This window comes from Epinephelus moara, chromosome 5 (genome assembly GCF_006386435.1).
Source record: "Epinephelus moara isolate mb chromosome 5, YSFRI_EMoa_1.0, whole genome shotgun sequence".
Lineage (NCBI taxonomy): Eukaryota > Metazoa > Chordata > Actinopteri > Perciformes > Serranidae > Epinephelus > Epinephelus moara.
This window is the reverse complement of record NC_065510.1, coordinates 627,820-655,422: the sequence shown is the minus strand read 5'-3', so window position 1 is coordinate 655,422 and position 27,603 is coordinate 627,820. Positions and strand designations below refer to the sequence as shown.

At 41.5% G+C, this 27,603-nt stretch overlaps 1 protein-coding gene across 4 annotated transcripts in view; it reads right to left on the bottom strand.

Moving 5' to 3' along the window:
• The window catches only part of abcc10 (ATP-binding cassette, sub-family C (CFTR/MRP), member 10), a 36,336-nt gene extending 10,026 nt beyond the window's left edge, over positions 1 to 26,310 (bottom strand). For 2 of the 4 annotated variants that reach the window (XR_007569909.1, XM_050043935.1), the window contains exons 1-18: positions 26,071 to 26,130; positions 24,309 to 24,522; positions 21,798 to 23,169; positions 19,350 to 19,577; positions 17,471 to 17,627; positions 16,821 to 16,978; positions 14,372 to 14,451; positions 13,439 to 13,610; positions 12,193 to 12,291; positions 11,108 to 11,297; positions 10,103 to 10,180; positions 8,899 to 9,087; positions 7,714 to 7,843; positions 6,676 to 6,868; positions 3,749 to 4,092; positions 1,571 to 1,740; positions 1,325 to 1,485; positions 365 to 618 (exon numbers count right to left, since the gene is read on the bottom strand). Coding sequence is in view for 3 of the 4 variants with exons in the window: in XM_050043935.1 (XP_049899892.1) it covers positions 365 to 618; positions 1,325 to 1,485; positions 1,571 to 1,740; positions 3,749 to 4,092; positions 6,676 to 6,868; positions 7,714 to 7,843; positions 8,899 to 9,087; positions 10,103 to 10,180; positions 11,108 to 11,297; positions 12,193 to 12,291; positions 13,439 to 13,610; positions 14,372 to 14,451; positions 16,821 to 16,978; positions 17,471 to 17,627; positions 19,350 to 19,577; positions 21,798 to 23,169; positions 24,309 to 24,484 (4,151 nt within the window). In the remaining variant the exon portion in view is untranslated. Of the gene's footprint in view, positions 1 to 364; positions 619 to 1,324; positions 1,486 to 1,570; positions 1,741 to 3,748; positions 4,093 to 6,675; positions 6,869 to 7,713; positions 7,844 to 8,898; positions 9,088 to 10,102; positions 10,181 to 11,107; positions 11,298 to 12,192; positions 12,292 to 13,438; positions 13,611 to 14,371; positions 14,452 to 16,820; positions 16,979 to 17,470; positions 17,628 to 19,349; positions 19,578 to 21,797; positions 23,170 to 24,308; positions 24,523 to 25,872; positions 26,028 to 26,070; positions 26,131 to 26,217 lie in introns of those variants that run through there. The other 2 variants (XM_050043936.1, XM_050043937.1) reach the window with 2 other exon arrangements.
• Positions 26,311 to 27,603: the final 1,293 nt, after the last annotated feature.

Here is a 27,603-nt window from a genome sequence, read left to right as displayed (position 1 = left end):
ATCTAACACATATCCCACTGTTCTTGTTTTGTTCTGTGTTTGTGCAGCCTTGTTGGAAGTACGCTCTCTCTGTGTGACTTCTAGTTTTGATAGCCTTTAATCACAACAGCAGTGTCTAAGGGGTTTTACAAAATAGTCAGAGCACTGGACAAGGGGACCAGGAAATCTTTCAAAAAAACTGGAAAGAAAAAAGTAAGAAATCTGGAGACAAAACACCAGAAAGTGAACTCCCTCCTGAAGATAACAAAATAATGTCACAACAACTATATGTACACTGGAGCTGCGGATACCCTATAACTCTCAAACTGTGTTGTTTGACCGGTGTTAGCTCACTAATGCAAACCCACCACCACTTCAGGCGTACCTGAGCTGAGCCAGGCCCACAGTGCTGATGTCCAGCCCGTCCAGGAGAATCTGACCCTGGTTCAGCTCCACCATACGGAACAGGGCCAGGAACAAGGTGGACTTTCCAGAGCCTGTACGTCCCACGATGCCCACCTTCTCCCCAGGTCGCACCACCAGGCTCACTCCGTCCAGGGCGTTAGGAAGACCGTCCCTGTAGGCCAAAACCACGCTGCGGAACTCCAACCAGCCCTGCTCGGGCCACGCCGGGGGCAGCTGGTGTCGAAACAGCAGTGACAAGTGATATTTATTACGCATACAGTGAATATGATTTTATCCACCCTCAAACATGTTAACATTGTTTAAACAAACCAGCAAACTAACTTTATTTTTTGCATTTCATTTGTGGAATGGAAGTAAAACAGTTTCACTAATGAGACGTCAAAATTTAGAAAAGATCTACAGCAATGCCACAATGGAGTTTGATAGCAGAAAATGTGATCGGCATCAGTAAATACCAGCTTCAACAAATCCTAGATAACATTTCTAAGTGCAAAAGCCCCTCCAGGTTGTGAGCATGTGGGTCAGGTTGGTCAAATAAAAACCTTTACTTTGAAATATTGTGAATTTTGCAAGTAGAATTTTGATCTTATAAACACCATTTCCCACTTAACACACAGGAGAAGTTTCAGTTCAATCTGCAGCCTCACCTCTAGATGCCATTCAGTCCCACAAACTAGACCTTTGAGTGAAACTCATTATGTTAAATTAAATTTTGCCAGTTAAAGGGTGGCATGAAGGTCCTGGGTTTGAATTCACTGACAGAATGAACTGATGTCAATAAATTGAATGTGCTGTCTGAGGAAAAATAAAGACCTTGAGTTGGGAACCATCGCTCTAGACTGCTCATGTTCTCCATCATACCCCTCTTCACGAACCGATAATCAGTATGCGTTCATGGGAGTGCAGCAGTGGGTCTGACCTGTGTGTTCTGGTGCTGTGGCTCGGTGGGAAGGCCGGTGGAGTACTCCTCGGTTCTCTCCACACTCACCAGCTGCATCTCCGTCTGGGTGAAGCTGAGTATGATGCCGCACAGCAGGGTTGTAATGGACAGGGCGTAGGACAGGGACAGACCCACCAGACCTGAAGCCAGGCAGCAACACACATCATGGAACTGACCCATCTCACATCACTGGCGCACAGCCACCAAACTCAGACGTAGACTCACCAGGATCGACAGAGTTATACTGGTGCTGGATGACAGCGATCACGCCAAGGCCGGTCACCACAGCAACGCCAATCAGCTGCAGGCGGATGCTCAGCCACTGGCTGGCGGCGTTGCTAAGGAACAGGCAGCGTTGGTTCTGCTCCAGACGCTTGGCGATCTCCTCTTCAAACCTGGAACAAGATGAGTCCTTTAATCTGTGACTGTGCTACAAGTGATAATTCTAAAGGGGATTGAACTTTTCCTTATTTTATGTCATATATATTTATATAACTTTACAATGTCGGATGTTCATATTAAATGTGACCAAAGTTTAAATAATCAGGTAAACGTATGTAGAAGACCATTCTGAATACTCTCTTTCCAATAGTTTGTTTCTGCTTTAGAGACAAGTTGATGCCAGCTAGTGACTGATTTCTGTAATCAAATCAAACATACCTGGGAACAAGATTTAAACACTGCATTGTCGGACAGTGCGTGGGACTCTATCCTCAAACTGGTTAACTCATCATCTCTCTGTGCTCGCCACTGTCTATTACAGTTTAAGGTCGTGCAAAGAGCCCATTGGTCTTAAGTCAGACTTTCATGCACTTACCCAGATGTGGACCCTAGCTGTGACAAATCATGCACTTACCCAGATGTGGACCCTAGCTGTGACAAATGTTGAAGAGGTGAGGCTTCTCTTATTCACATATATTGGACGTGTCCGATCCTTGAAAAATACTGAAAGGACATTTGTAACATTTGTGACATTTGTAAACCCTGCCCTCTGGTTGCTCTCTTTGGCGCCACCAGAGAGGGTGATGTACACCTGACTCTGATCCTTGGCGCCACCAGAGAGGGTGATGTACACCTGACTCTGATCCACCACCGCACACAGTCTTTTGCCTCTCTGCTGGCTAGACAGGCAGCTCTAATCAGATGGAGGGATGCTGCCCCGCCCACTCATGCCCAGTGGCTGAAGGACATTGTGTCTTGCCTTAATCTTGAAAATATTCGCTACTCAATTAGTTACTCAGATGAAAAATTCCAAAAGGTCTGAGGCTCCTTTCTGAAATACTTCTAATGCTTCAAGTTAAACTGAAGATTCTGTGTTTGTTTCTTGTTCCTGTTTCTTTCTGTCAGTGTGTACTCTCATTAATTACCCCATTATTCTGAACCTGCCTTTTACATAGACGTCCCTCCTCCTCTTTTTTAATATTACGCCTGGCTTTCAGCTCATCTGTCATGTTTTTTAACTATTCAGGAGATGGAAAACGGAGCATCTCAGACAGAGGGAGAATACAGGTGTTCAGCACAGAAAGCATGAGGAAAATAAGTGTTTTTGAACAACAAAGCATGTAAACATGCTCCAGTAGAAACCCCAAATAAAAGTAAGACCTTGAATATTAGCATAATGGGCCCCCTTTAAAGACATAATGAAGCAGTGGTTAGGGCATCTATAGCTTCTGTTATTTGACGTATCTCTAAGTGAAACAGAACAGGAGCAGGGTATAATTTCAGAGGGGATTTTTCCCAGATGATTAATTACTGTTTTCTCATTCAGCACCCTTTTGGTTTTGTGGCAGCATGCAGTAGTCTTGGAGTAGCTTGTCAACTGATACCCAAACGCAGACCTTCGACCACCTCAGGTGCGATGGGGACGATGGAAGGAGTTTGCACATCGACCCAGATGACTGCGTTATGTAGGTATTTCTTATATCAAAAATATTTTAAGCTTTAAAGGAGAAGCGAAGGCAGGAATTTTGATATATGAGTCCTCAAGATAACTAAAAGCAAACCACTGATGATAAGAAAATGAAAAATGTAGTTCACGTGAAAAAATAGGCAAAACTTACGACTAATTTGTTGTTAAAATTAATGCCAGTCTAAAATACTCTGAAAACATTAAACATGGTCTACTCTAGACCTCAGTACATCTATTAATTGGCCAGGCTGATATTAGTGCCCACTCATCACAGGTACTTTTTTCTGAGTGTATATTTCAATAAGAAAAAACAAAATCTCAGCACAGAAATAAAATCAGAATAATTTAGAAACAGTGTCACCATTAATCTGTCCACCAGAGAGCACTGAGTTTATTTATCAGCGGTAAAATGTTCTGCTCATTTTAAGGGTCTTGTGTTTGAATATCAGCTGATCTCTTGTTATCATTTATTTTTCTGTTGTCCTGTCTCTCACCTGGCAGATGCACCGCTGGCCCTGATGGTTCCCAGCCCGGTCAGCGTCTCAGAGAAGTGCGAGTACACGGGCGACAGAGTGATGCTGCACAGGCGCTTCAGCTCTCGAGAGGTGTGCCGGTAGAACCTCTGTGTGTGGTGGTAGACCAGAGCCAGGGGCAGCAGCAGCACTAGGACCCAGGGGAGGCCATAGCTTATCACCACCATCATGCCCAGCAGGCCGAAGACGTTGGCCAGCAGGATGTTCAGGATGAACGGCAGGGCATCGTCCACGGTGTACAGGTCCGAAGAAAAGCGGTTTAGAATGCGTCCCATCGGGGTGGTGTCGAAGAAGGTCACTGTGGCCTGGGGGGGGGGGGGGTGGAGACAGGAAGCAATATTTTATACTGACAATGGACCACATGACTACTTATATTTAAATAGTGTCATTCATAGTGATGAACTCATGGAGAAATAAAAGGAATAGTTCACCCAAAAACAATATAAACTGTAGTGCTCACTTCCCTCGGCTCTCTGTGGTCAGAGAAAAAGTTTTGCATTGATGACGTTAAGGAGAGCAGAGAGCCCAAAAGTGAAAGCATTTCAGTGCAAACAGACGTCAATGGAGGCCAAACAAAGACGGTAAAAATGGTTATAAAATGTCTGAAAAACTTTCTGAATATTCCTGTGCAGTAACTTTTTTACACACACACACACCAGGGGTCAGCATGTCCAGGTCCGTGCTCCTGCCTGCTGCCCAGCACGCAATGCACCCGGAGCTGATGCCAGTACCTGCAGGTGGTGGGCCCACAGGGTGGTGGCTCCATGGGCTTAGCCATGGCCCAAGGCCCAGCCACCAGACGTTCACTGGCGAGCCCCCTGCCCCTGTGTCCCCATACGGGGCGGGGTACTCATTTCCAGAATGTGCCATTTCATTAAGGTCCTCTTGAATCACTCTTAATCTGGCTGGTGATGGATGGATGGATGGATGGATGGATAACTATTTTAGCTCAACTATTGCTAAACAAAGTGTTTTTGCATTACCCTTCAAAGACAGCTGGATAATGCAGCATAGGAATTTTCAGACAGATTTTCAGATGTTCAAAAAACCTTTTTGTTGTCTTGTGTTTGGCGTCAGGTCGAAGTCTCTTTGCACTGATACGGTTTCATTTTTCAGGTGCTTCCCTCTCATTACACCATTCAAAAGAAAACTTTTTCTGGGAGCTTAGAGAGCCTAGAGAGATGAGTGCTGCATACAGCTTAAAGTGTTTTAACACCAACCCTGCAGTTCCCCTGAGCTCTACAGAACCTTTTAACATCATTCAGCTCATTGTTTTGGTCAGCGTGTCATTTACAGCCACAGCAGGCAACTGTTTTCAGCTAAAAAGCTCCAAAAACCCACTCTACACGACCTGCCCAGCATCAAGCAGCAGACAGAAAAAGCTAAAGCCCAGCTGGTGAATAAAGCAGAATATATCCAAGCCAAATATTTCCCTGAGTGGGGTTCCTGACCCTCAGGTTGGGATCTAGAAGATAAAGTTGGTGAGACCAAAACAGAGATTAAAGGAAAGTGAATATTGGCAACCAGGCTCCAACTTGATTGGCAATGTTGCTCAGTAACTGCTGTGTTATTACTTAATTAGGTGAAGATATGTAAGTGTTGTGGCTTCAGCCTTGTTTCGTCTGCCTCTAAGAGGCCAATAAAACCATCTGATGCAGGTTTAAAGCTGCAAAATTTGAGGACAGACACACAAACCTGTCATATTGTTTCCCTATAATGCTGTTACACCTAACTCGATAGCCAACACTTGCCTTCTTACACCTTCAGCAGACACAGAACAACATTAAGCAAAAAACTGAAAGTGGCTCTGCTCACCTTACACACAAAATGTTTCATTGTCTGCACCGAGACCATTATCAGGTCTTTGTGTTCATGTGTAGTTGCCATTTTGGCCTTTTTATGGTTCAATTCTAGTATTCGTATATTACCATACTTACATTTTATACATATATACATATATATATATATATATATACACACACTGGCTTTTCTTTGTAGTAATCTTATTTTGATTTTGTGCTTTATACTGCTTGTTTTAGAGCTTTACATTTTAATTCTGTATTTTTGTTCTACGTTGTCTAACTTATGTTGCTGCCTGTCTCGGCCAGGACACTCTTGAAAAGGAGATTTTTAATCACAAGAGGTTTTCTGGTCAAATAATGGTTAAATAATGGAGTCGTGTTTGCATCCATCTGATGCATTTAAGATCCACTCTCCTTTTAGCTCTGGTTTGGTCTCTATCAACAACCCGAGGGTCAAGGATGTCACTAAGTGTCACAAAATAAATTGTAGAGGCCATAAACTGATTAATAAGATGGGAAAGTGGATAAAAATCAGATTTTGCTACACTTTTATTACTCTATAGTTTGCTTTTTTCCTCTTATGAATAAATAAATAATTGTGTTTCTCTTCGAATAGTTACTCAGATAAAACAAGTCATAAAATCAGTCACTAAGTAATAAATCTCATTAATCGATACTTTATAACTCCCTCCAAAAAATTATGAAATTAGTTTTCTCCTGCATGCAGCTTTCATATCTAACAAACAAATATGAGAGCAGTACAAATTTTCTCATCTAACTCTCAACAATCAAGCGAATAAGTGTATTTCCCAAAATGTAAAACTATTCCTTGAAAAATGTGGCTCAGTCAAGCCGTCTGAGTGTTATATGTCCTGTTCCAGGGTGTCTGAGGCTGAGGGAAGACTATGTTTCAGTGACATCCTCCCAGCAGCGAGTCTGGAGTTTCATACTGGCGGCCTTTCAGTCACCAGCCTGGTTCTCTAATCTTCATCTACTGCTGCCAAACATAACAAACACTCAGTCTGCTCGGCTCTCACACGGGGAGCACCGACAGTTGCTCGGGGACTCAGAGCTCAGATGACGCACCTTAAGGACCCGATCCAGAAGTCTGTTGTGGATGGTGGTGGCGGCGCAGATGGCTCCGTAGGCAAAGAGGAAGGCTCGGAGGGCGGTGAAGATGGTGTTGGCCGCAGCGATGGAGCTGTACACCGTCAGGTAAAACTTGACATCAGAGCTCACGTTGCTTGAAATGAGCGTTTGTGCTGAGGACAGAGGAGACCTGGGTGGGTAGATGTGAATTCAGATTTCAGAGATAGGGTTGGATAAAGACCAGGGGCCGTATTCACAAAGTCTCCTTACACTAAATGTCTGGATCAGATAAAGGTGAGCACATTAGGGCTGCAACTAACGACTGTTTTCATTGTCAACTAATCTGTCGATTATTTCTTCGATTAGTCGACTAATCATTTTATAGAAAAATGTGTTAAAATGTTGAAAAATGTCGGTCTGTCTCTCCTAAACCCCAAAATGATGTCATCTAATGTCTTGTTTCGTACTCACGCCAAAGGGTTTTAGTTCACCGTCACGGGAGAGTGTGTAAAGCTGCCAATATTTGAACATGAGAAGCTGCAATAAGAGTATTTTGGGTACTTTTATAGTACTTATCTAAGGAAAAAGGACTCAAACCAATTAGTCGACTACTAAAATAGTCACCGATTATTTTAGTAGTCGATTAGTCATCGATTAGTCGACTAATCATTGCAGCCCTAGAGCACACAGTAGCACGTGATGGGCAAGCTGGCTGTTTCCAACATGCAAAACAACATAGGAGAAACACTGATTTGTAGCATGAAACCGCTTTATTCTGTGTTTTTACCCGTTTTAATCACCTGGTCCATTTGTTTTGGAGAGGAGGAGACCTCTGCGGATAATTCAGCTCCCAGTAAAAACCTCCTGAACAAAGAACACTTAAGGAAATCCAACCAGGAGAAGTTTCAGCTGGTTGCAATCTGCAATCCTCGCCGTAAGATACCACTGACCTCTAATACCACTTGAAAAACATTTAACACATTTAAGAATTTATTTTCAAAAAGGGGGAAAAATCTTATTGATTGGACAACTCACATTAACCCTCCATGTGAGAAGAGAAGCAGGTGAGGTGAGCTGAAGGCATCTGAGGAGGAACAATTTGTTCTGTTGTTTTTCAGCTCTGAGATCCAGTGGGACAGCCACCAGTCAGAAACATTCTTAGACGCTGAATTACAAACACAAAAGAGAAAAAACAGTTGATTTAAAACAGGAAAAGTTTTACTTTTTCTGCCTTAGTCTAAGTCTACAGCCCCTCGAGGCTTCAGTGATATTTACATGCCAAAAGTGCTGCACAGAGCAAACTTAATTATGATGATTTACAGACTTTATGTCGGATAGTAGCTTTCATTCAGGCTGTAACGATGCCAAAAGTGTTATGAAGTGATGCAAAAACAATTTATATCATTCACCCCAAAGTGTTTTGTCTGTGCTTGATTCATTGTGTTTATCCAGTGTTGGAAGAAGTATTAAGATCTTCGACTAAAGTAGTAATACCACGGTGTAGAAATATTCTGTTACAAGTAAAGTTCTGCAGTCAAACTCTGTTATGTAAAAACACACAAGTATCAGCATCAAAACATATAAAACATACTTAAAGTACCAAAAGTAAAAGTACTAATGATGATAAATGAATGTGTTCATTGCTTTAATTTTGCAGTTGGTGAAAGTGGAGCTCATTTTAATGACTTTATCTACTTGGATGCTTTATGGGTTAACCTGTTATAATAAAATCAGTTATTATATGATTTATATTTGGTACTAAAAATCTTAATCTGCAAAAGCAACTATTAACAAATGTCGAATAAATGCAGCGGAATAAAACGTACAATGTTTACGAAATGTAGTCAAGTAGAAGTAGAAAGTGGCATAAAATCGAAGTACAAGTACCTCAAAATTAAATTAAATGAATAAATAAATTACAAAAAAGTACCTCAAAATTGTACTCAAGTACTCTAGTGGAGTTTTATTTAAAAAATAAAACATATATATCAATATTTTGTTTTGTGCTTGTTTTCTCATTAGTTGGATCTACTTAGTCATTTCAGACAAACCTATTATGGACATGAATGAATAAATGAAATAAACACGACATGTTTCTACTTGAGTATCAAGAATCACAACACGTCAGCTGCAGTGCGAACAAAGCCTCGACCAGGAGCATCTGCTGAGCGTCACCATCGTACACAGACCACACTGAAAAGCTGAGCGGTTGATCCAAACCTTGCATGAGGAGCAGAGACATCAGGATGGAGGCGGCCAGCACTCCGCCCACAGCCGACCAGTAGGTCTGGTAAACTCTCCACGCCAGCCCGCCCACCTGCTTCTGTTCCGCCAACGTCAGGTCGGGGTCATCGTCCACACGGAGATCAGGGGACGAACCGGGCTCCTCTTCCTCCTGCTCCACGCCATCTGGTTAAAGAGGGCACATAAAAATAATCAGACTTCTCTACAGTGATACCAGATTGGAGAAATGATCAGGCTGAAAGACAATAATTCAGAATAAGAAGGAGAATTCACACAGAATTTTTGGAGCCATATGTGAAAAGATAATTAATTCATATTTCTGTCAAACCTTGAAACTCTAAAATATCTATTAAGAAGGGGCAGTCAGAATGTCTTCATTATTTCTACTCAAGATTCCAAATAAAACATGAAAGTCCACAGTGTTCATCAAAAGCAGATTTTCATGTATGAGGAGTTTGCCTTGCCGTTTTGTGGGGCTGCCTCCTAATAGTCGACCAAAAAGGTCATTAGTCGGCATGGTTTCATTGGTCGCTGATGTCACAGGGGAAAAAAACAAAACTCTATGAGGAGCTGTACCTTGTCAAAGTAAATCAAAATCTATATGATTGGACCACGTAACATTTGCTAATTTGCACTAAATTCAAAGTGCAGCTGTCATTAATTTTGCAGGTTTTTAGTCCGACAGTTATTTATTGGACACGTGAAAACTTTGAACAGGTGATGGCGCTGAATGAAAATTTAAGTCATTACTAAAGTGACTTCAATTTATCTTGAGGAGGGGGTATAAATGTCTGAAGCAATTTTTGTGGCAATCTATCCAAAAGTTGTGAAGATATTTCACTCAAAGCCACAAATGTGACCCTCACAGTGAAGCTAGACAAACAGTCAGAGGATCATCAGGCGTGTAAAAAACAGTTGGTGCCAATTCATCAAGTAGACGTTGAGATATTTAACTGGATGAATGAAAACTGTGACCTGCTGATGGGGCTGAAGGAAAAGTCAGAGAATCATTCATTTAAATGCATCCTCTGGGCAGCTGAATGAACGTTTTCTGCCAGTCCATCCGTCAGCTGATGTATTTCAGTCTGGACCAAAGTGATGAAAATCAATACAGTAAAAAAAGCTGCACCGACACATCAATTCTTTTCAGTCAAGCATTTATAAGTCAGGATGAACAAACCTTTCTCTTTCATGTTGTGGTCATTCTTCAGTTTTTTGGGCACTGCCTCGACCAAAGGAAGGATTTCTGCTGGTGTGCCTGTTTAACAGCAAAGGAACAGTGTACTCTGTTAGCAGAGCACAACAACGCATGCAGCATTTATAAACTCAACACAATCGTGAAGCACACTGACGATGTTGCTACTCGTTACCTCTTCCATTTATTGCTCAGGGTTTATTTTGAAAGATCAGAAGAAATTTTACAGAGCTTATAAAAGCTCCTGGTCATAGCCGACATGCTCTATAATGGAGGAAGCTACTGTAAAACTTCAGTTAAAAGCCTAGTCCCAATTAAACAGCCAGTCCCTTTTACTAGCCCGCTGTGGCTACACATTTTGACAAATAAACGGCTGTCTCAGTTAGACACCTGGTCTGGTTGCCAAGCAGTTCATTTTTGTATAGAAGTTGTTCAAATGTATAAACCGAGTGGTTGGCTACCTCAAATCATGTCTCCATTCCACGATCACCCTGTAAGTTATTCATATTCCTCTAGTCCATAAGGGTCCTCAGTAGGGCCGTGCCATATCATCTCACTCACCATAATACCGGTATGATTTTTAATATCATATGAAAAATTCATATTGTGATATTCACAATATTTAGACTTGTTGACACTGAAGTCGAACTGTTACTCATGGCAACAACAAGCACGGCTGAAAACAAAATTATTACAGACTCTGCGGTGGTTCCAAAAAGAGGAGCAGCTTCAGTAGTGTCTGTAGTGGGATTAACATCATATTATACATGTATACTCTTATCGTGACGGCCCACCTGCAGATGGAGACATGAAATACAATACCTTTCACTGTATGTGATATTCATTCATTGAATAAAAAAGAAAACGCATGTTGGCCGATTCTGATTCAATTCCTTTTAAAGCCGATAACACGCATCCCTCCCTAGTCGATACCTGATGACAACAACCATGTGACATTTCCACCTGTCTGAGCCAGATTTTTGTTTCTACCTGTTCTGATGATCGTTCCGTTGTCCATGAGGACCACCATGTCGGCTTTGTCCACAAACTCTATGCGGTGCGTGCAAAGTATTCTGGTCTTCCCCCTGAGGAGCTCCATGATGCATTTCTTCATGAGGTGTTCAGCCACGTCGCTATCGACCGCTGCCAACGGATCATCAAGGAGGTAGATGTCTTTGTTCTGGAAAAAAAAATGAGAGCGTTGCATCACATGATGCACCTGATGATTTGAGCGTTTTTCTGGTTTCATTGTTATACATTTAAACTATAAGGCATGTTTAACAGACATATAGCTAATGGTCCATTCGGAGCGACAAGATTTATTGTCATGTCACGCAGAAGAGAGATGGACTGCTGAGGTGGCTCCAACCTCCAGCTTCCTTTTCAGCTCTGTTTGGATTTGCACCTTACCAGCAACCGGTTTATTTTTATGATCCTCCCTGTTAACTGCTAAATTCTGTCTTGTGAATATTTTGACTTTGCACCTTACTGTTAACTTTTTTACATTTCTGGCATTGTGTACACAGGTTTTGCACCTTATTGTTACACTAATTAAATGAGACCACTATTGAGACCACTCAGGGGAGAGGTTTTGCCTTCTTAAATGCAGCACAAAGCGTTACAGATCGTCCTTTGTTCCATCTGCTATCGCTTATCTTAAACAGCTGTAACCACTAACTGTCCATGATTTATCCCTGATAGTGTGTGATTCTGAATTTTGTGTGTTATGTATTGTAGTGTCTGTTTTGTTTTACTTATGACTGCTGTCTGTATCCCAAATTGCCCCTCAGTGACATTTAAGTTTCACCTTACCTTACCTTAGGCCTTTCAAACCAATAACTTAACGTGCTAACCTAATTTGTTTATAAATATCTAATCAAATCTATCTACCTGATGTATCAGTACACATGCATTAAAAATGCTGCTTTTGTTTATTAAAGAATCAATGCAGTCCACACGACAGAATCAAAAACATATTGATATGATTTTTCTGAAGTGCTTTTATCCCTGTTTTCTGCAGACTAACTTGTCTCTCTGAGCTCAAAGCAGACGGCCGGTGTGTGCAGAGGACTGACCATGTAAACAGCTCTGGCGAGGGCCAGTCGAGCCTTCTGTCCTCCACTCAGAGTCACGCCGTTCTCTCCCACCTCTGTCTTGTCACCGTTTGGCAAAACCTGAGGACACATTTTAGAGCAAGTTTATTATAAATGATGAATAGTAACACAAACTGCATGCAAAGCAGAAAACTCTGTAACTGTTTAGATATGAAAAGCTGAAGTGTGTTTTGACATCAGCCTCCTTAGCTTTGATTTGCTGTGGTCTGAGATTAGCTCATGTGAAAAGCTCAGTGAGTGTCCAAACTGATAAAAATTCATCATCTGGGGTCAGTGCACATGCATGTGATGGATTCAATATGTCTACAGCTTTCAGACACCTAAATATACTGCTTTTCAGACCTTTCCAAATTAATTTTATTTCAAATTAAAATTAATACATTTTTAAATAAATAATTTAATTATAATTAAATAATAATAAATTATTAAAATCATTTCTCTACTTAATAGTATTATTCATCTATTAATTTATCTTTATTTATTTATAAAATAATAAATAATTTAATGATATTTTAATTTAATGATATTTTAATTGAATTAAATTAATTAAAATTAATTTTCAACCAAATTTAAGACCGAATCTTGGACAAATTATCTTTTTCTTACTCAAGCAATGCAAGTATATGGTTGCATGTAGAGGTGGGGTTTATGTGGGACTATGGTTATGAGAGTGACTTAGGTTAATCTACATTTTGCCAACATTTAAGTGCAAGTATAAAGTAAAAATGCAGCATTAGGATCAGTGGTAGATTTAAAGATATTTAACATCAGAAATGTGGACTTCATGCAGGACTTATTTTGACAAAAATAAATTAAAAGATGGATAAATGAAATTAGATCAAATGTTTGTGGCAATTAGACCTCACACATTCAAATTTAATACAATTAAATTACATGTAAGACCAAATATTTATTTAAATAAATGACACCCTGGTTGATTTAGGAAAAAATATCTAGCCAGGTGTTGGACAGAAAATCAGTCTGGGGTTCATGAACATCTAAATGCCATAGATCTCAGTCCAGAGGTCATTAAAGATGTCTCACTCTGGACCAAAGTTTTGGAACGACCAGTGGACTGCTATCGTCATCGTTAGGGCAAAACGTAAATGTGTCTCATTGTGAACAACCCAAAGAATCAAAAAGACACTGCAGGTCAGAAATATTCAGGCAGGAACACACGTAGACATAAAGGATGCAGTAACCGTACGTTGAGGTCGTCCGAGAGAGCACAGGCCTCGATCACAGCCTGGTAGAAGACAGGATCATAGTCTTTGCCAAACAGGATGTTGTCCCGAACTGACGCGTGCTGGATCCATGGCTCCTGAGACGCCAGACCGAAGCCGGCCTCTCTGTCAGCAACGTACACCACCCCACTCAGCCTGAACAGACAGAGGGAAGACTGGTGAGCCACAGTATGTCTTAATACTCAGATACTTAAGCTCTGAAGAAGAAAAGTCAGTGTTGTGACTTTTGGGACTCAAAGCGTCATTTTAAGATTGAAATATTCTTTCCTTATCGTTTAAAGTCGCTTTTATGAAGGACAGAAAAGTCTAGTTCCCATTACGGTTGCAATGAAAAATATCCTCTATGGCAGTAAATGTTTACAAAAAAAATTCAAGTTAAGTAATTTGTAAAGTTGTAGGATACTCCCTTACTTCCCTACTCAACAAATATTTATTAATTTATCTCTGAGAGAATATGATCTAAAATCTCCACAATGCAAGAAAACCTTATGAATTCAATTCATAGTAAGGTCAAACGGAAAATTATAAATATATGTATTATTATCATTTTTTTAATGTAAAATAAATAAAGAAAATAAATTCAGACAAACCAAACACACTCCAGCTTTAAGTATTAAATTTGAAATAAAACATCAACATCAACACATCCGGAGATATGTGGTTTTCACTGGACAGAGAGGGGATGAAAAATTGTAATCTGAAAAGTAACTTAAGATGTCAGACAAATGTAGTGCAGTAAAACGCTCAATATTTACCTCTGAGATGTGGTGAAGTAGACGTATAAAGACACATAAAATGGAAATACTCAAGTACAGAACAAGTGCATTGAATTTATACTCAAGAACAGCACTTGAGTAAATGTACTTAGTTACTTTCCACCACTGGAGGCAGTTTACCTGTCCAGTTCTCCAGTGAGAGCAGCCAGTAACGAACTCTTCCCACAGCCGACCTTCCCCACCACAACAACCAGAGAGCCCTGAGACAGACAGACGTCAACACTGTTACACACTGACAGCAAGATATAACATTAAAAACTATTTTCAGATGGATAAACAAAAAGATTTTTAATACAAACTGGATTTGAATTTTGGTCAGGTGACCAGTCATTTTAATTTGACTTCAGCTGTATGTTAAAGACACACCACTGAAATGTAGAGTCAAGCTTTTATTTTTCATTTCATCGCTTTTTACACAACAACTGAAGCTCAGTTAAGTTTCTTTACAAGTATTTTGGGAAAGAAATTACAGTATTTAAATCCAGAGTGCTGGACTTTACCCTATAAATGAACGTCCCGTACATTAAAGCCCCTGCCAAACGTGCTCATACAAGGCTGATTAAGCTTAGCACTGCCAGGGAGAGCTCTCTGTATTCATAGATATACCAGAGCTTTGGTGTCTGTGGCATCTTTCCTGCACAGGCGCACAGAAGTGATGATTATTACGTCAACCAGCCAGAGGTAAAAGGAGCAGGAAGGGGGGAGAGACCACAGCTGCTAGGAGTATGGCAGAAGCTGTGGCAGAAAATCCCAAGAAGCGTCTATGAACAGTTTCTGGAGTGGACGCTCCGATTAAAAAGGAACTCAGCATTCAGAGGAGGGATTAAAGTTAGCACGCTCCTGGAGGCGAGGGAGATGTTGCAAGCTGACATACAGGCCTAAGCATGCGTCGACAGTGTTTGTGTAATTGTTCTCACTGCCAGAGGGGGGAGACAAAATGTCCGCACTGCAGGGTTAATATTCAGAATGTGTTTTATCAGTACTGTGCTGGGATTGTTTTGTGTCAGTGGTGTCTGACTATACTTGTTTCTTTGATTATAGTTTGACCCTATGTTTCAAGTTCTTTTTGGCTTTAGGGGAAATTTGGTTTTAATTAGACTTTTAAATTCACTCTGCACTGTTTTATCTGCTGTGCTGAACCAATTCTGCAGGGTTATAAAGATCAGAGAGCATGAGGGCAGTAAGGTAATTCACATGCATTAACGGTCCAGTGTGTAGGATTCATGGCATCTAGTGGATTGCAGCCAACTGAAACCTCTCATGTGTGGGACATCATGAAAACCCGAATGGCCCTATCGAGAGTCAGTGTTTGGTTTGTCCATTCTAGGCTACTGTAGAAACAACAAAGTGATCTCTATAAACAAGGACCCGCTCCACATGTAGATACAGATGGCTCATTCTAAGGTAGCAAAAACACAACGGTTCTTATTTTCAGGTGATTATACACTACAGAAAACATAGTTATGAACAATATATACTACTAGTCCATACCACTGGTAGCTTTGTCACCTTCTACCTATGCCAATCCTCAATGCCTATGTGCAGTTTCACATAGATTGACCACGTCGGTGAGTAGAAAAACGTGGGACAGACAGAATGACTGACTGACAGAATGACACACTGACAGTTTCCATGATTATGTACAGCATACCATACCATGACTTAGTCATACCAAAAATTAGAAAACAACACCAACATTGGTCCACAGGGGGAGCCACAGCGATCGGTCGCATTTTAGCCATTTTGAAGCATTTTTCTGTTGTTATAGCGCCACCCAGTTGCCAATTAGAGTTAAATTTCTCCAGTCACCTTGAGGCGTCCTGTTCTACATATCTACCAAGTTTAGTAAAAATCCATATGGCGGTTAGGCCTAGATAAGAAATGAGCTCTCTAGCGCCCCCATTTTGTTTGATGGGGTCAATAATGGAGGGGTCCCCTCAGATTATGTGTGGTCATATGCCTACAAAGTTGCGTGGTGATGGGTGAAACCCTTGAGATGTTATACACCTTTATGTGATGAGCCACGCCCTCCGCAATATTCATTGCCTTATAGAAGCTCAGTTTTAGTAAGTTTTCCAACTTTTGCCAAGAGGGAACTTTAGATATTGGTCCCTAGATTATGTTCACCCAGTTTCATGCAGATCGCTCAAACTTCCTAGGAAGAGATCCATTTGAAGTGTTTTTCAAAAAATTCAAAATGGCGGAAAATGTATATAAGCGGAAGTTGTGGGTTATTGAGGCAAATTTGTTCCTCATGAGGAGAGGCACCTCTGTGCAAAGTTTCATGTTGCTACGACATACGGGGCATGAGATATGCCCATTCAAAGTTTGACATTTCAATCGGTTGCTATAGATGATATATTGATGTAATATTGCTTCATTGGCATCCTCCCATGACCCTCTACCACTGTGCCAAATTTCACATGGATTGACCAAGTCAGTGAGGAGAAAAACATGGAACACACAGACACACACACACAGAGTTTTCGTCATTATATAGTAAGATAAGATTCCTGCTGATACATCCCCTTAAATCCTAAACTCTGGACCTTTAACAGATGGCTCGCACCTTTGTGATGTGTAGAGTGAGACTGTGCAGCAGCAGACTCCCTTTAGCAGCTCCAGTGTGAGTTTCTCCCTGTTTGTTCTGTGTTGGACTGTCGGGCCCCTGCCAGGAGAATGACCCCTGGCTCAACAGGATCGATGTCTGGGTGTCTTCAGGAGACACTAGGACAGATATGGAAATTCATTAATTCATTCATTTTCCCGCTTATCCTGTTAGGGGTTGTGGGGGGCTGGAGCCTATCCCAGCTGACACTGGGTGAGAGGCAGGGTTCACCCTGGACAGGTCACCAGACTATCACAGGGCTGACACATAGAGACAGACAACCATTCACACTCACATTCACACCTACGGACAATTTAGAGTCACCAATTAACCTGCATGTCTTTGGACTGTGGGAAATGTTGTTTTTAAGGGAGGATTACATAATACCCCTTTAGAATAATAACCTTTAATGCAACAGTTTTGGTTTTGGTGATCCACAAAATATTTCATGGTGTCAATGAAAAGAGCTGAAAATGCTGTGGATTCTCAAAATGCCTACAGTGGCTGTTTCAAACACGACAAAATGGGAACAAATAAATACTAGCATGACCTGTTTCTGGTCACTGATTAAACACAAGCACACACACACAAACATCAGAGCAGCAGCATACCCAGGGCATAGTACGCCTGCAGATCCTGGTTGGTCAGTTTGAAGAAGCGCTGGATTCGCTCCAGAGACACTTTGGCCTCCAGGATGCCGTTGAGCACCCAGGGGAAAGCGTTGAGTGGGATGATCATCATTCCCACCAGAGCCAGCGTGGTGAACACCTGCATGGGAGGATACGGAGCTCTGAGTCTGAACTTCACTGAGTCATCAAACACACTATGAACTGCATTTTTTTTTTTTTTTATTCATTCACTTGAGAGCAGAAGATCTTTTTTCTAAGACTAGATTTCTGATGTTAATTATGTAATTATGAATGTCTGTAACTTGAGTTCAGGTCTGTATAATGAGAGGACTGGTGACCATATGCAACAGAGCGCTGACAATATTTTGATTTTAATTCCAACTAAACACTGCAGGATATGTGATATAACACCTTCGGTCAGAGAGGGAGCAACTGAAATGAAAAAAATACTGATCCCATGAAACCTTTACAATCAGAGACATGCAGCTTTGCAAAATTAAAAAATGTAACATATAATTTAAACATGAGATATAATCAAACTTTATTTTGTTTTGCAAATCATTTTCATTAAAGCCCCTACAAGGAACTTTCATTTTGAGTTGATTTTGGCGACCCTGTGAACAAAGCGGTAGTGTTTTGCCAGAATGAAGCCTACATTTCCCATGAGCTCTAGCACGTATTGTCGTAAAGACGCTTACCTGGCTCGCGCATGTGTTTGTTTTGGGGATGAATGAAACAACAAGACGGGAAAACTCTGCCCCCGCTCCTATCGGGGATCCCAGCTCACCTCTGCCGCGCCCCAGCTCCACCCCTCCGGCGTAAGCGCCACTGCCGCCGGGGTAAACGCAGCGGTCGGCTGGTAAGGCTGAAGGCCTGTTTGGTGAGCACTTCCACAGCCTCTTGGACTGAGTATGGAGCGGTGCCTCGCCTCTTTATTTCTCGGCACTCGCTGGACCCTGTCGACGCCTGGCTGGTACCTGTCGTCGGCCCGGATGAGGTGTTCCAGCCCGCGGCCCCTGCTCTCCTCGTCCCCGCTGGCACGGGGTGAATCTGCGCAACCTGCGGCCTCTGTGTGTGGCTCCCCAGACAGCTAACGCTGTGGACCCGCCGGCTCCTGCCAGGATTGGGCTGGTAAATGCTAGATCGCTAGTGAACAAAACGTTTATCCTGAAGGATTTCCTGACTTCCCGAGGATTGGATTTTCTCTGTGTGACTGAGACGTGGCTGACTGTTGGTGAGTCCAGTGTTTTCACAGAACTTTTACCCGATGATTGCTGCTATTTTAACTCCCCGTGGACGTCGGGTCGAGGAGGAGGAATAGCGACTATTTATAAGAGTCACTATAAATGTAAGCAGCTAGCTAAGATGACGTGTGCCGTCTGAGTGCCGTAAATGGTTTTGTCCTGGAAGCGACCTGGGGCGGACCCGGACACAGTTTCCTAAAGGTATGGATATACACTATATAGAAATAGCTTATCTTCAGACCGATGGTCTCATTTGCTGTTGTAGGTCACGCACACACATCAGCAGAAACGAGAGACTTTTGCATATCCAGTTAAAAGTTCCTTGTAGTGGCTTTAAGTTTAAGATTCTGTAGGCGTTTACGGTGCCCCGTCACTGCTTATAGCTAGTTTCTATTTAAAAAAATTAAATCACTCCTGCTGATCATCGAGGGATAAACTGAACTGAAGAAGCTGCAAATCAAATGCAATGTTAGCTGTCAAGACTCTTAAAAACTACAGCTGTTATAAATACTCCCCAAAAATCTTAAAATGTCCTTCCAGCTCACCGCATGCGTCATCGCAGTTAAATTTTTAAAGCTCATAAAAAAACATTAAATAAATAAATGAAGCTTCCCCACCTTGGCTGCAGTCAGCTGGTGTCCCAGCAGCACGTACGTGACGAAGGTGAGGATGGAGATGACCACAGGCAGAGCAGCCCAGGTGTAAACACACATGGCGTCCAGGTACTTGATGGCCTTGAGGTGGGACAGCTCTTGTTGACGACAGTCGGCGACCTTCTGAGTAAAATGAGGCTCCCAGTTGTAGAACTTGATGACGCGAATGCCGAAGAGGATCTCTGTCATTAACTGGGAGAGAAAAGTCAAGGTTCAGTGTAAGACAACAGTCTGAATTTATTACCTATATTTGAACTGCAAATTATGTCCCCATAGAAAAACTTTAACTTCTGTTTTATAGAATAAGATAAAGTTTTTAGTCTGTTCATTTCGCTTCAGCCATTTTTTGCAGCAGCAAAATGTATCTAGTGGACTGAAAAAATAATTGATTACATTATTCTGGTAGGCTACCATTTAGTTTAGTTTAATTTGTAATATTAATAATCTAGATAATACAAAAAACAACAACTTGGCACTGTTTCACGATAAGATATTGCCACACAAAAATATCGCGATACTATATTGTATTGATTTTTCCCCACCCCTACTAACTGGTGAACATAAAGTTAAACCTGATTTTTACTAGAGTCATTCAGAGTCATTCTTCCTATTTAATCAAACTACTTTAAGAAATATCTGACAATATATATGTATGGTCTTGGGCCCAACCGATACTGGATTTTTGAGGTTGAAAATCTGATTTAAATTTACAGGCCAATTTATTTTTATTAAGTTTAGGATGCCTTAAATTTAGTTCTTGACGGCTAAAATTATGATTTGCATATTTAAACACAGTACATAAGAATTTTTTGGAAAAGGATCCTTCAAAGTTTGTTAGTTTTAATTTTTACTTTTGGAATAATTCCATAGTAACAGTGATAGAAAGAGGGGGTATAATATGTAAATACATGACTGGCATCTAACCATCAAATTTAAAGTTCAACGAAAATTTTTGGAAAACAGTTAAATTCATGGGAAATTAATATAATTAACTACACACAAAAAAAAATCAAAGAAAATCTTAAATCAAAAATATATAAAAATGCATCCTAAAGAATGAATGCATAGCAATTTTTTTTTCTTATGTCATATGTGACATATGCACCCTCATTTAAAACTTTGTAATCAGCTGCTACATTCATGTTTTTCTTCTAATAATAATTATATATTTTAGTTATAGGCGCCTTTCACAACACTCAAGGTCACCTTACAGGTAAAGATAGGCAAAATCAGCATGATAATGTAAGAAAAATGCTTAACTTCAGCAAACACTGAAATGAAGAGACTCGGAGAACCACGGAATGGACACGACAGAAAACAGCCCCGCTTATCCAACTTTCAAATGCCTTTATACTATTTTGGGTGAATGGGCGTCTGTTTGTTTGTGTGCGTGTGTGTGTGTGTGCGTGTGCACGTGTGTGTGTGTGTGTGTGTGTGTGTAGACAGGTCTGGGCTTATGACCTAATTGTCCCATTAGGTTTGATTTCTTGGGAAACAAGATCTGAGAATTGGAACTGCGCACGAACCTCAATTTACCAAAACAACTCCTTTAACGGAATTTCCCTGGCATGCCTCTACAATAAGGGATAAAGTAACCTTAAAAAATAATAATAATAGCATGACAACAAAAAAATATTCAGTATAACAAGTTTACAGTGAATAAATATCTATGTAAATACTGGATGTGTGTGGCTAGATGGACGGGAGTCAGACTGAATAGGCTGTTTGAAAGAGATGGGGTTTGAGGTGGGATTTGAAAACGGATAGCGAGTTGATGCTACAAATGTCCGGTGGGAGGGAGTTTCAGAGGCGGGGAGCAGAGCAGCTGAAGACTCTAGACCCCATGGTGGACAGGCAGGCTGGCGGGACTTTCCTTCAATAATGGCTATTTTAACAGAGATAAAACAGTATCGCTCGGACACCAGGAGTTAAATTACCTGGATTTTGAATTTGTTTTCCAGTCCAGAAAAGCGTCAGTGACCCTCGATCATTACCGGACCACAAGGTGCAACTGGGCTCTAAATATTAGGTTAGTTTTTTTTCTTTGGGCCCCCTGTGGTCTACTCAGTGGTTAGTTTGAAGAGGTTTAAGCTGTGATTTGTCAGTCCATGAAATGTTCATCTTATATTACAACAGTGCAGACCCCAGACTAACCTTCTCTTGCTATTGTAAAGTTTGAAGAAGAGCTTATCTTCAGATAACTCCAGCTTGTTACAGGTATTATAGTGCACCTGACAGTGAAAGAGGAACCTGGTCCTGTTTAAATCTGCACACATTTTGATGCTGAGCTTTCATTTTCTTTCACCTGTGACTGCTGATTTCTATTTTTCTTATTCAACTGTTGCTCACCATCACGTCCAAAACTACATTTACTTTTCCTACTACAGAGCTTGTAGAGAACAAGAATCTCACCTTAACACGACTGTCCTTGTGCCTGAGCATGTGCTGGTTGTTGCTAAGGATACGGGAAGCGAGGAACTTGTTGAACGGCACCAGCAGCAGAGCCACGCCCAGCCCTCCAAGGAAAGCCACGCCCACCTGCAGGTACAGCAGGTAGAGGGTGATGCTAAACCGGAAGGGCAAGCTCCACAGCTCATGGAAACTGTTGAAGAAGTTGACCACACGGTCAGTGTCTGTGCTCATTAAGTTCACCACCTCTCCCAGAGCGAAGCCGGCCAGGCTGCTGCCGCTGACCTGCAGGGCTTTGCTGTAAATGGCCGACACAAGAGTGGCGCGCACTGACAGCGCCACCTTGGAGACCTCAAAGATGAAGATGTTTTGGAGGAAGGAAGTGAGCAGGGTGGTGGTAAAGAGCCCCAGAGCGCACCAGGCACCCCAGCTGACTGGAGCTTCTTTGTCCTCCATAAAGTTCACCAGACTGCTGAGGAGCAGAGGACCCGCAAAGCCCAGCATGTTGACCGTCACCTTCAGCACACCCAGGATATAGTAACGCAACCCAAACGCCTTGTGCAGCACCCTGAGCAGTCTCACATCACCCTCCAGCTCCGGTGGTTGCTCCTGGTAGTGTGAACTCCAAGTGCCACTCAGGAGGTTTCTGCTGACCGGCATTGGCCACTGATCCTGCCTGTTACTGACTGCTGCCCCTCGTCGGCAGGCTTCCCAGCACTGGTGGAAGTATCGACAAACCACAGAGGTCCGAAGTTTCCGAGGTAGATGATAAACATCAGCTGGTCTGTCCAGCTCCATTCGCTGCCCTCGTCTGAGGAGAGGGGTCAACCACAAGTAGAAGAGCCGAGAGATGCAGCTGCTCCCGTCCTCGGCCACCATCTCACCCGTATCTGGCTGTGTGCTCTCTGGGATGAGTGCTGATCCATCCACACTGTTGACATACAAAGTGTACCCAGCATCACTGATGCAGGGAAATACAAATGCTAGAAGATAAACCAGTAGGGGGAGCGTCCGGGCTGAGGCAAGCACAAAACGTGCCAATTCAAGAGGTTCTGTGAGGCTCAAATATTCCTGATTGTCGCAGTAAATCATCAAGGTGATAACTAGGTTTGGGACAGACAGAAGGACCAGCAGGAGAAGCAGCAGAGGACCTCTGGTTCTCCGAAACGCTGTCCTCTGGAGCACCGTGATGGCACTGAAGTGGACCAGCCAGGCCAGGATGGCACAGCTGTCAGCCAGGACGTCCAGGTACAAGTCCGCCTGCTGCAGGAGACTCACCACGACGACATCTGCAGCGAAGAGCAGCGCTGCCAGCAGAGCAGACACCCACCTGAGTGTCCAACCGCAGGGAGGAGACGTATGGAGGAGGCCGCATCTACAAAGCAGAAACATTATTACTGAAAATGCCACAGATGCATGATATGAAATGATTTTTTGAGACCAATACTGACAAAATAACAGACACCATTATCGTAAAAATGCGAATAGCTAATTTCTAGATTGATAAATTTACCTTTCCATTTGTAAAACCAAAGTTTAGAGAACCCTCTCTCTCACGGAATAGATGTAATCATAGCTTAACGTAAAACATCTCAACATTAGTTTATTTTTTAATATGAGGGGTAATTAACTGGAGAGCTTCTTTCTTTACTGACAAGCATTTATAGGACACTGATGACATTCAGTACTCATACTCAAGATTTGTACTATTTTAGAACCAGTTCCCGCTCAGAGCCATGTTTTTCCACAGTCGCTGTAAAAAGGCTCCACATTATGGGACGTAATTATTGTCTTACATTCCATTATCAAAATGGTAATAATCTATGTTCCTCATTTAACGAAGGGCAATGCATCTGCCATTGACATCTTGTAAGTCAGGCATGTGCAAAGTCTGGCCCAGGCGCCAACCGTGGCCCGTGGACTGATCTTAATCGGCCTGCGGCTTGTCTTTTCTTGTCTTGTCTTGTCTTTCCACATTATCTAGTATGGACCCCATTAAAAAAGTTTGGACACTCCTGTTGTGGATGCCCATGGGACACCCAAAAAATATCTTAAAATTTTTACTCAATCAATAAGATAAGCACACATGCAATGCTCTTTTTCTTACATTGCTTTGTTCTAACACAGCGTAACGGTTCAGGAGGTGCACGAGGGTTTAGCAATTTAAATTTTCAGCCTCCATTATGTGCATTGGAGTCAGGTTATGTCATTTTTAAGGATTTTTCTCTACTTATAGGTTTCTCCCCTGTGCTTTTTGTGTCCCTGATCACATCTAATGTATATAAATAGAAATGTTGTTAATGTATGAAAATGCAACATATTTCCAAAGCATTTAGTCGTTGCCTTTACAAACTGACCTACAGTGTCTGTTCAATTCTGCGGACATTTTATTGATGTTAATAAACTCCGCATGCGGATGGTGTTACACTCTATGAAATAACTGTATTCTTTCTAATGCATGAATAAACAGTGTTAAGTACAGAGTTAAGTTTTGTTGACAGGTATCCGACTGACCTTGGCATGCCAAGGTAGCAGGCACTGAAAATGGCCATCCCTGCATGAGGCAAGGCTCCAAGGACGAGTTGGTTAAAACAGGGGCTGATGTGTCCATTCTGCCACACAGGGAACGGATTCTGCTCGTCTGTATGACAGAGGCCTGCGACCAGCTCTGCTGGCCCAAAGACCCTCATCCCTCCTCCTGTTAGACTGTCGTCATTCTAGAAAATGTCTGAAGAGAAGAAAACAATATGAGTTACTGACTGCAAGTGACAAAGAGAAATGAGCAAAACAGCGAGATCTGCCAGAGGTGTCTGCCTTAAAGCCCAAGATGTGAGTTACAGTGCGTAGGAAAGGGTTGCATACTGAAGCACCATGTACAAGTCTCAGGTTTAGGGCTGAGTATTAAATAACAATACTTTTGCTCCAGAGTGCTGGAAACTGAAGTACTGTATGATCGTAAAGAAGTCTGATCAAATTCATGTCCCCTTAGGGTATGTTGGCATTGGCATTGAGAAGACACCCCGCCCTGTTCACTATTTATCGCCTTCAGGTGCTTGAAAACACCACTTGTTATACTATATACTTTAACTGACAATATAAAAGGGAATAAATTCCAATGGTAGGAAGTACATTAAGTACATAAGTACATTTATTCAAGTATAAGTATTTCCATTTTATGTTACTTCATACTTCTACTTCACATCTCAGAGGCAAAAAATGTACTTTTTATTCCACTACATTTATTTGATAACCTTAGGTGCTAGCTACTGTGCAGATCCAGATCAATAATACAAAATATAACATACAAAAAAATTATGATAAAGATAAGACTTTAATACTACACAGCAGTATATATATGTATAGTGAAACATGAGCCTGACATTTACCAGCTTCAACGTTAAAGTGATGAACACATTAATGCATTGATGATTGTAATCCAATAATATGATATACACTGTTCTGAAATGAGCCATTCTGCACAATGAGTACTATGACTTTTTGTACTATTAGTATATTTTGATGCTAATATTTCTGCAGTTTTACTAAAGTAATTTGGAGAAGGGTATTTTAACACTGTAGTATTGTTAATTTCATTCAAGTTAGAGATCTGAATACTTCTTCCACCACTGACAAATTAGCTTTGGTTGACCATTTCTTTTTTAATAACATCTCTTAAGCACTCTTGCTTCTTATGCAGTGGATAAACAGCATGTGACTGATGAGGAAATGTCTTGTTGTGATTTTTCTTCTTTGGACTTTGGCCAGAGTGTGTTACATCTGTTTACACATTTAAATAGATTTTCCCCAAATGGTCTGTTTGTCTGAGACCGTTTCTTTCCCTGTACAGTAGTCAGGAGAGTTCAGCTAACTAAAATGGATGGCCTGCACACACAACACACCATCAACATTTAACACTTTCCAAGAAGAAGACAGGGTTACAAACTAAGACAACAAATCAAACACACTTCACTTAGTATTTGTTGATAATTTTCAATCAAATATGTGTTTTGGCACTGATCCTAAACCAACCACGGAGCAGAAAAAACTTGCTAAACAGGCGCAGAGATCTGGGTGTTACCTGACTGAAAGTAACCAGCTGGATCTACTGATGTAAACAAATGAGGCTAGCTAACTAGCTTAGCTCACGCAGCATCACGCGGTTTTAACGGCGCTGTCGCGTTTACACAGTTATTACATAACTAGAACACTAACGACGTAAACGGTGTTGGATATAACTGAATAACACCATTAATGCAATATAACTAAGATAAGCAACCTTTAATACTGCCGGCTTCCATCAAGCTAGCGGGAAATGCTTCTGTCGATTTCTGATGACGTAGGCAAAAGCTTTTCACAATAAATGTCCCATGCGGAAATAATTTCATGACCAAAATCGAAGCAGCGAAATAATTCAGATATTTACCTTGAGTAAAAGTGACAGTACCAATAAACCGATACAAGAAACTCATTATGCAGAATGGCCCATTTCAGTGCTGCAGGCTAGTAGGGACTGTTCGTTACTTGTGAGGCGGGAGGGAGTGGTGCAAAGAGGGGGAGGGACTTCTGTATTTTTTTATTTTGGCTTAGGAGAGACATTCAACTTTAAATAGCTGTATTTTGGACACATAGTGTGCGACAAAGGCGCTGATCACACAGAAAGTGTTAAGCATGTTTGTTTGTTGTTGGGGTATTTCAATTTCAGTAACAAAGTCATGCTGTGCCTTTTTAAAGTTGTAAGGCAACCACCCCACCTGCCTTACCCTAACCTTTCCATGTAATTAATCTACCTTTTTTTTTCACGTATTTGTTTATACAATATTTTTTATTTAACCCTTTATTTAACCAGGAAGTCCCATTGAGATTGAAAACCTCTTTTACAAGAGAGACCTGGCCGAGGTAGCAGCCAATCAAAACACATTTAAAATGCAACAAATACAACATATAATACAAAAATCCACAATATAACAACAATTATTCAAACATAGTGGCCTCTCAAGAAAACCAGCATGTCTCTTTCACCACATTCTTTATGATGCCCTTAATTTCAGTTTTATTTATTTCGCAGTAATCAGTGTGTAGTTGCTGCCATGTTGAGGCAGAGGGTACTGTCTGTAGCTCTGGTTGAGGGTGAGGCTGTCAGCAGATAAACAGAGATCTGTGTGGGTACATGAGACCCTAATAAAGAGGCTGGATCACGGGGAGTACCACCAGTTGGTCCAGGAGCTTCTCCTCCATGATGGATGTTTCAAGTACTGCACTTATCTGCTTCCACGCCTGCTGTTATCCATTGAGATTGTGGTACCTGCAGTTTGTAGACTCATATAGCTCTGGGTATCCAGCAACCACTACCACCAGTTCCTCCTCCGTTGTTTAGCAACTGTAAACTTGTTGTTGTGACCACCGCAGAAGGCCCGCCTCCCAAATCATCTGATTGGGCAAGAGGGGAAAAAAAGCGGCGGTGACATGTTTGAGTTGAAGTTGTTTCAAAAAGGAGTTCAGAGCAACATTTTGCAGGTGAAGGCCAGGGGGGGCCCCTGACACTTGAGGCCCCTGCGCCTGTGCCGATTGGCCCATTCAATAATCCATCCATGTCTGTATGATAACATCTTCTAGTTCCTTAGCTTTGTATTTCCTAATTTATTTTAATGAGTCTCCGTTAGCCTATAATGAAGGTCGATAAACTGCATGAACTGCAGAGACAATGACAAAAAATAAATCCAGGATTTCATTGTTCTATATCAGACAAAGTCTGACATGTTTTTTGTTAGTTTCTTTTTTTCTTTTTACATAAAAGCATAAAAAGACTAAG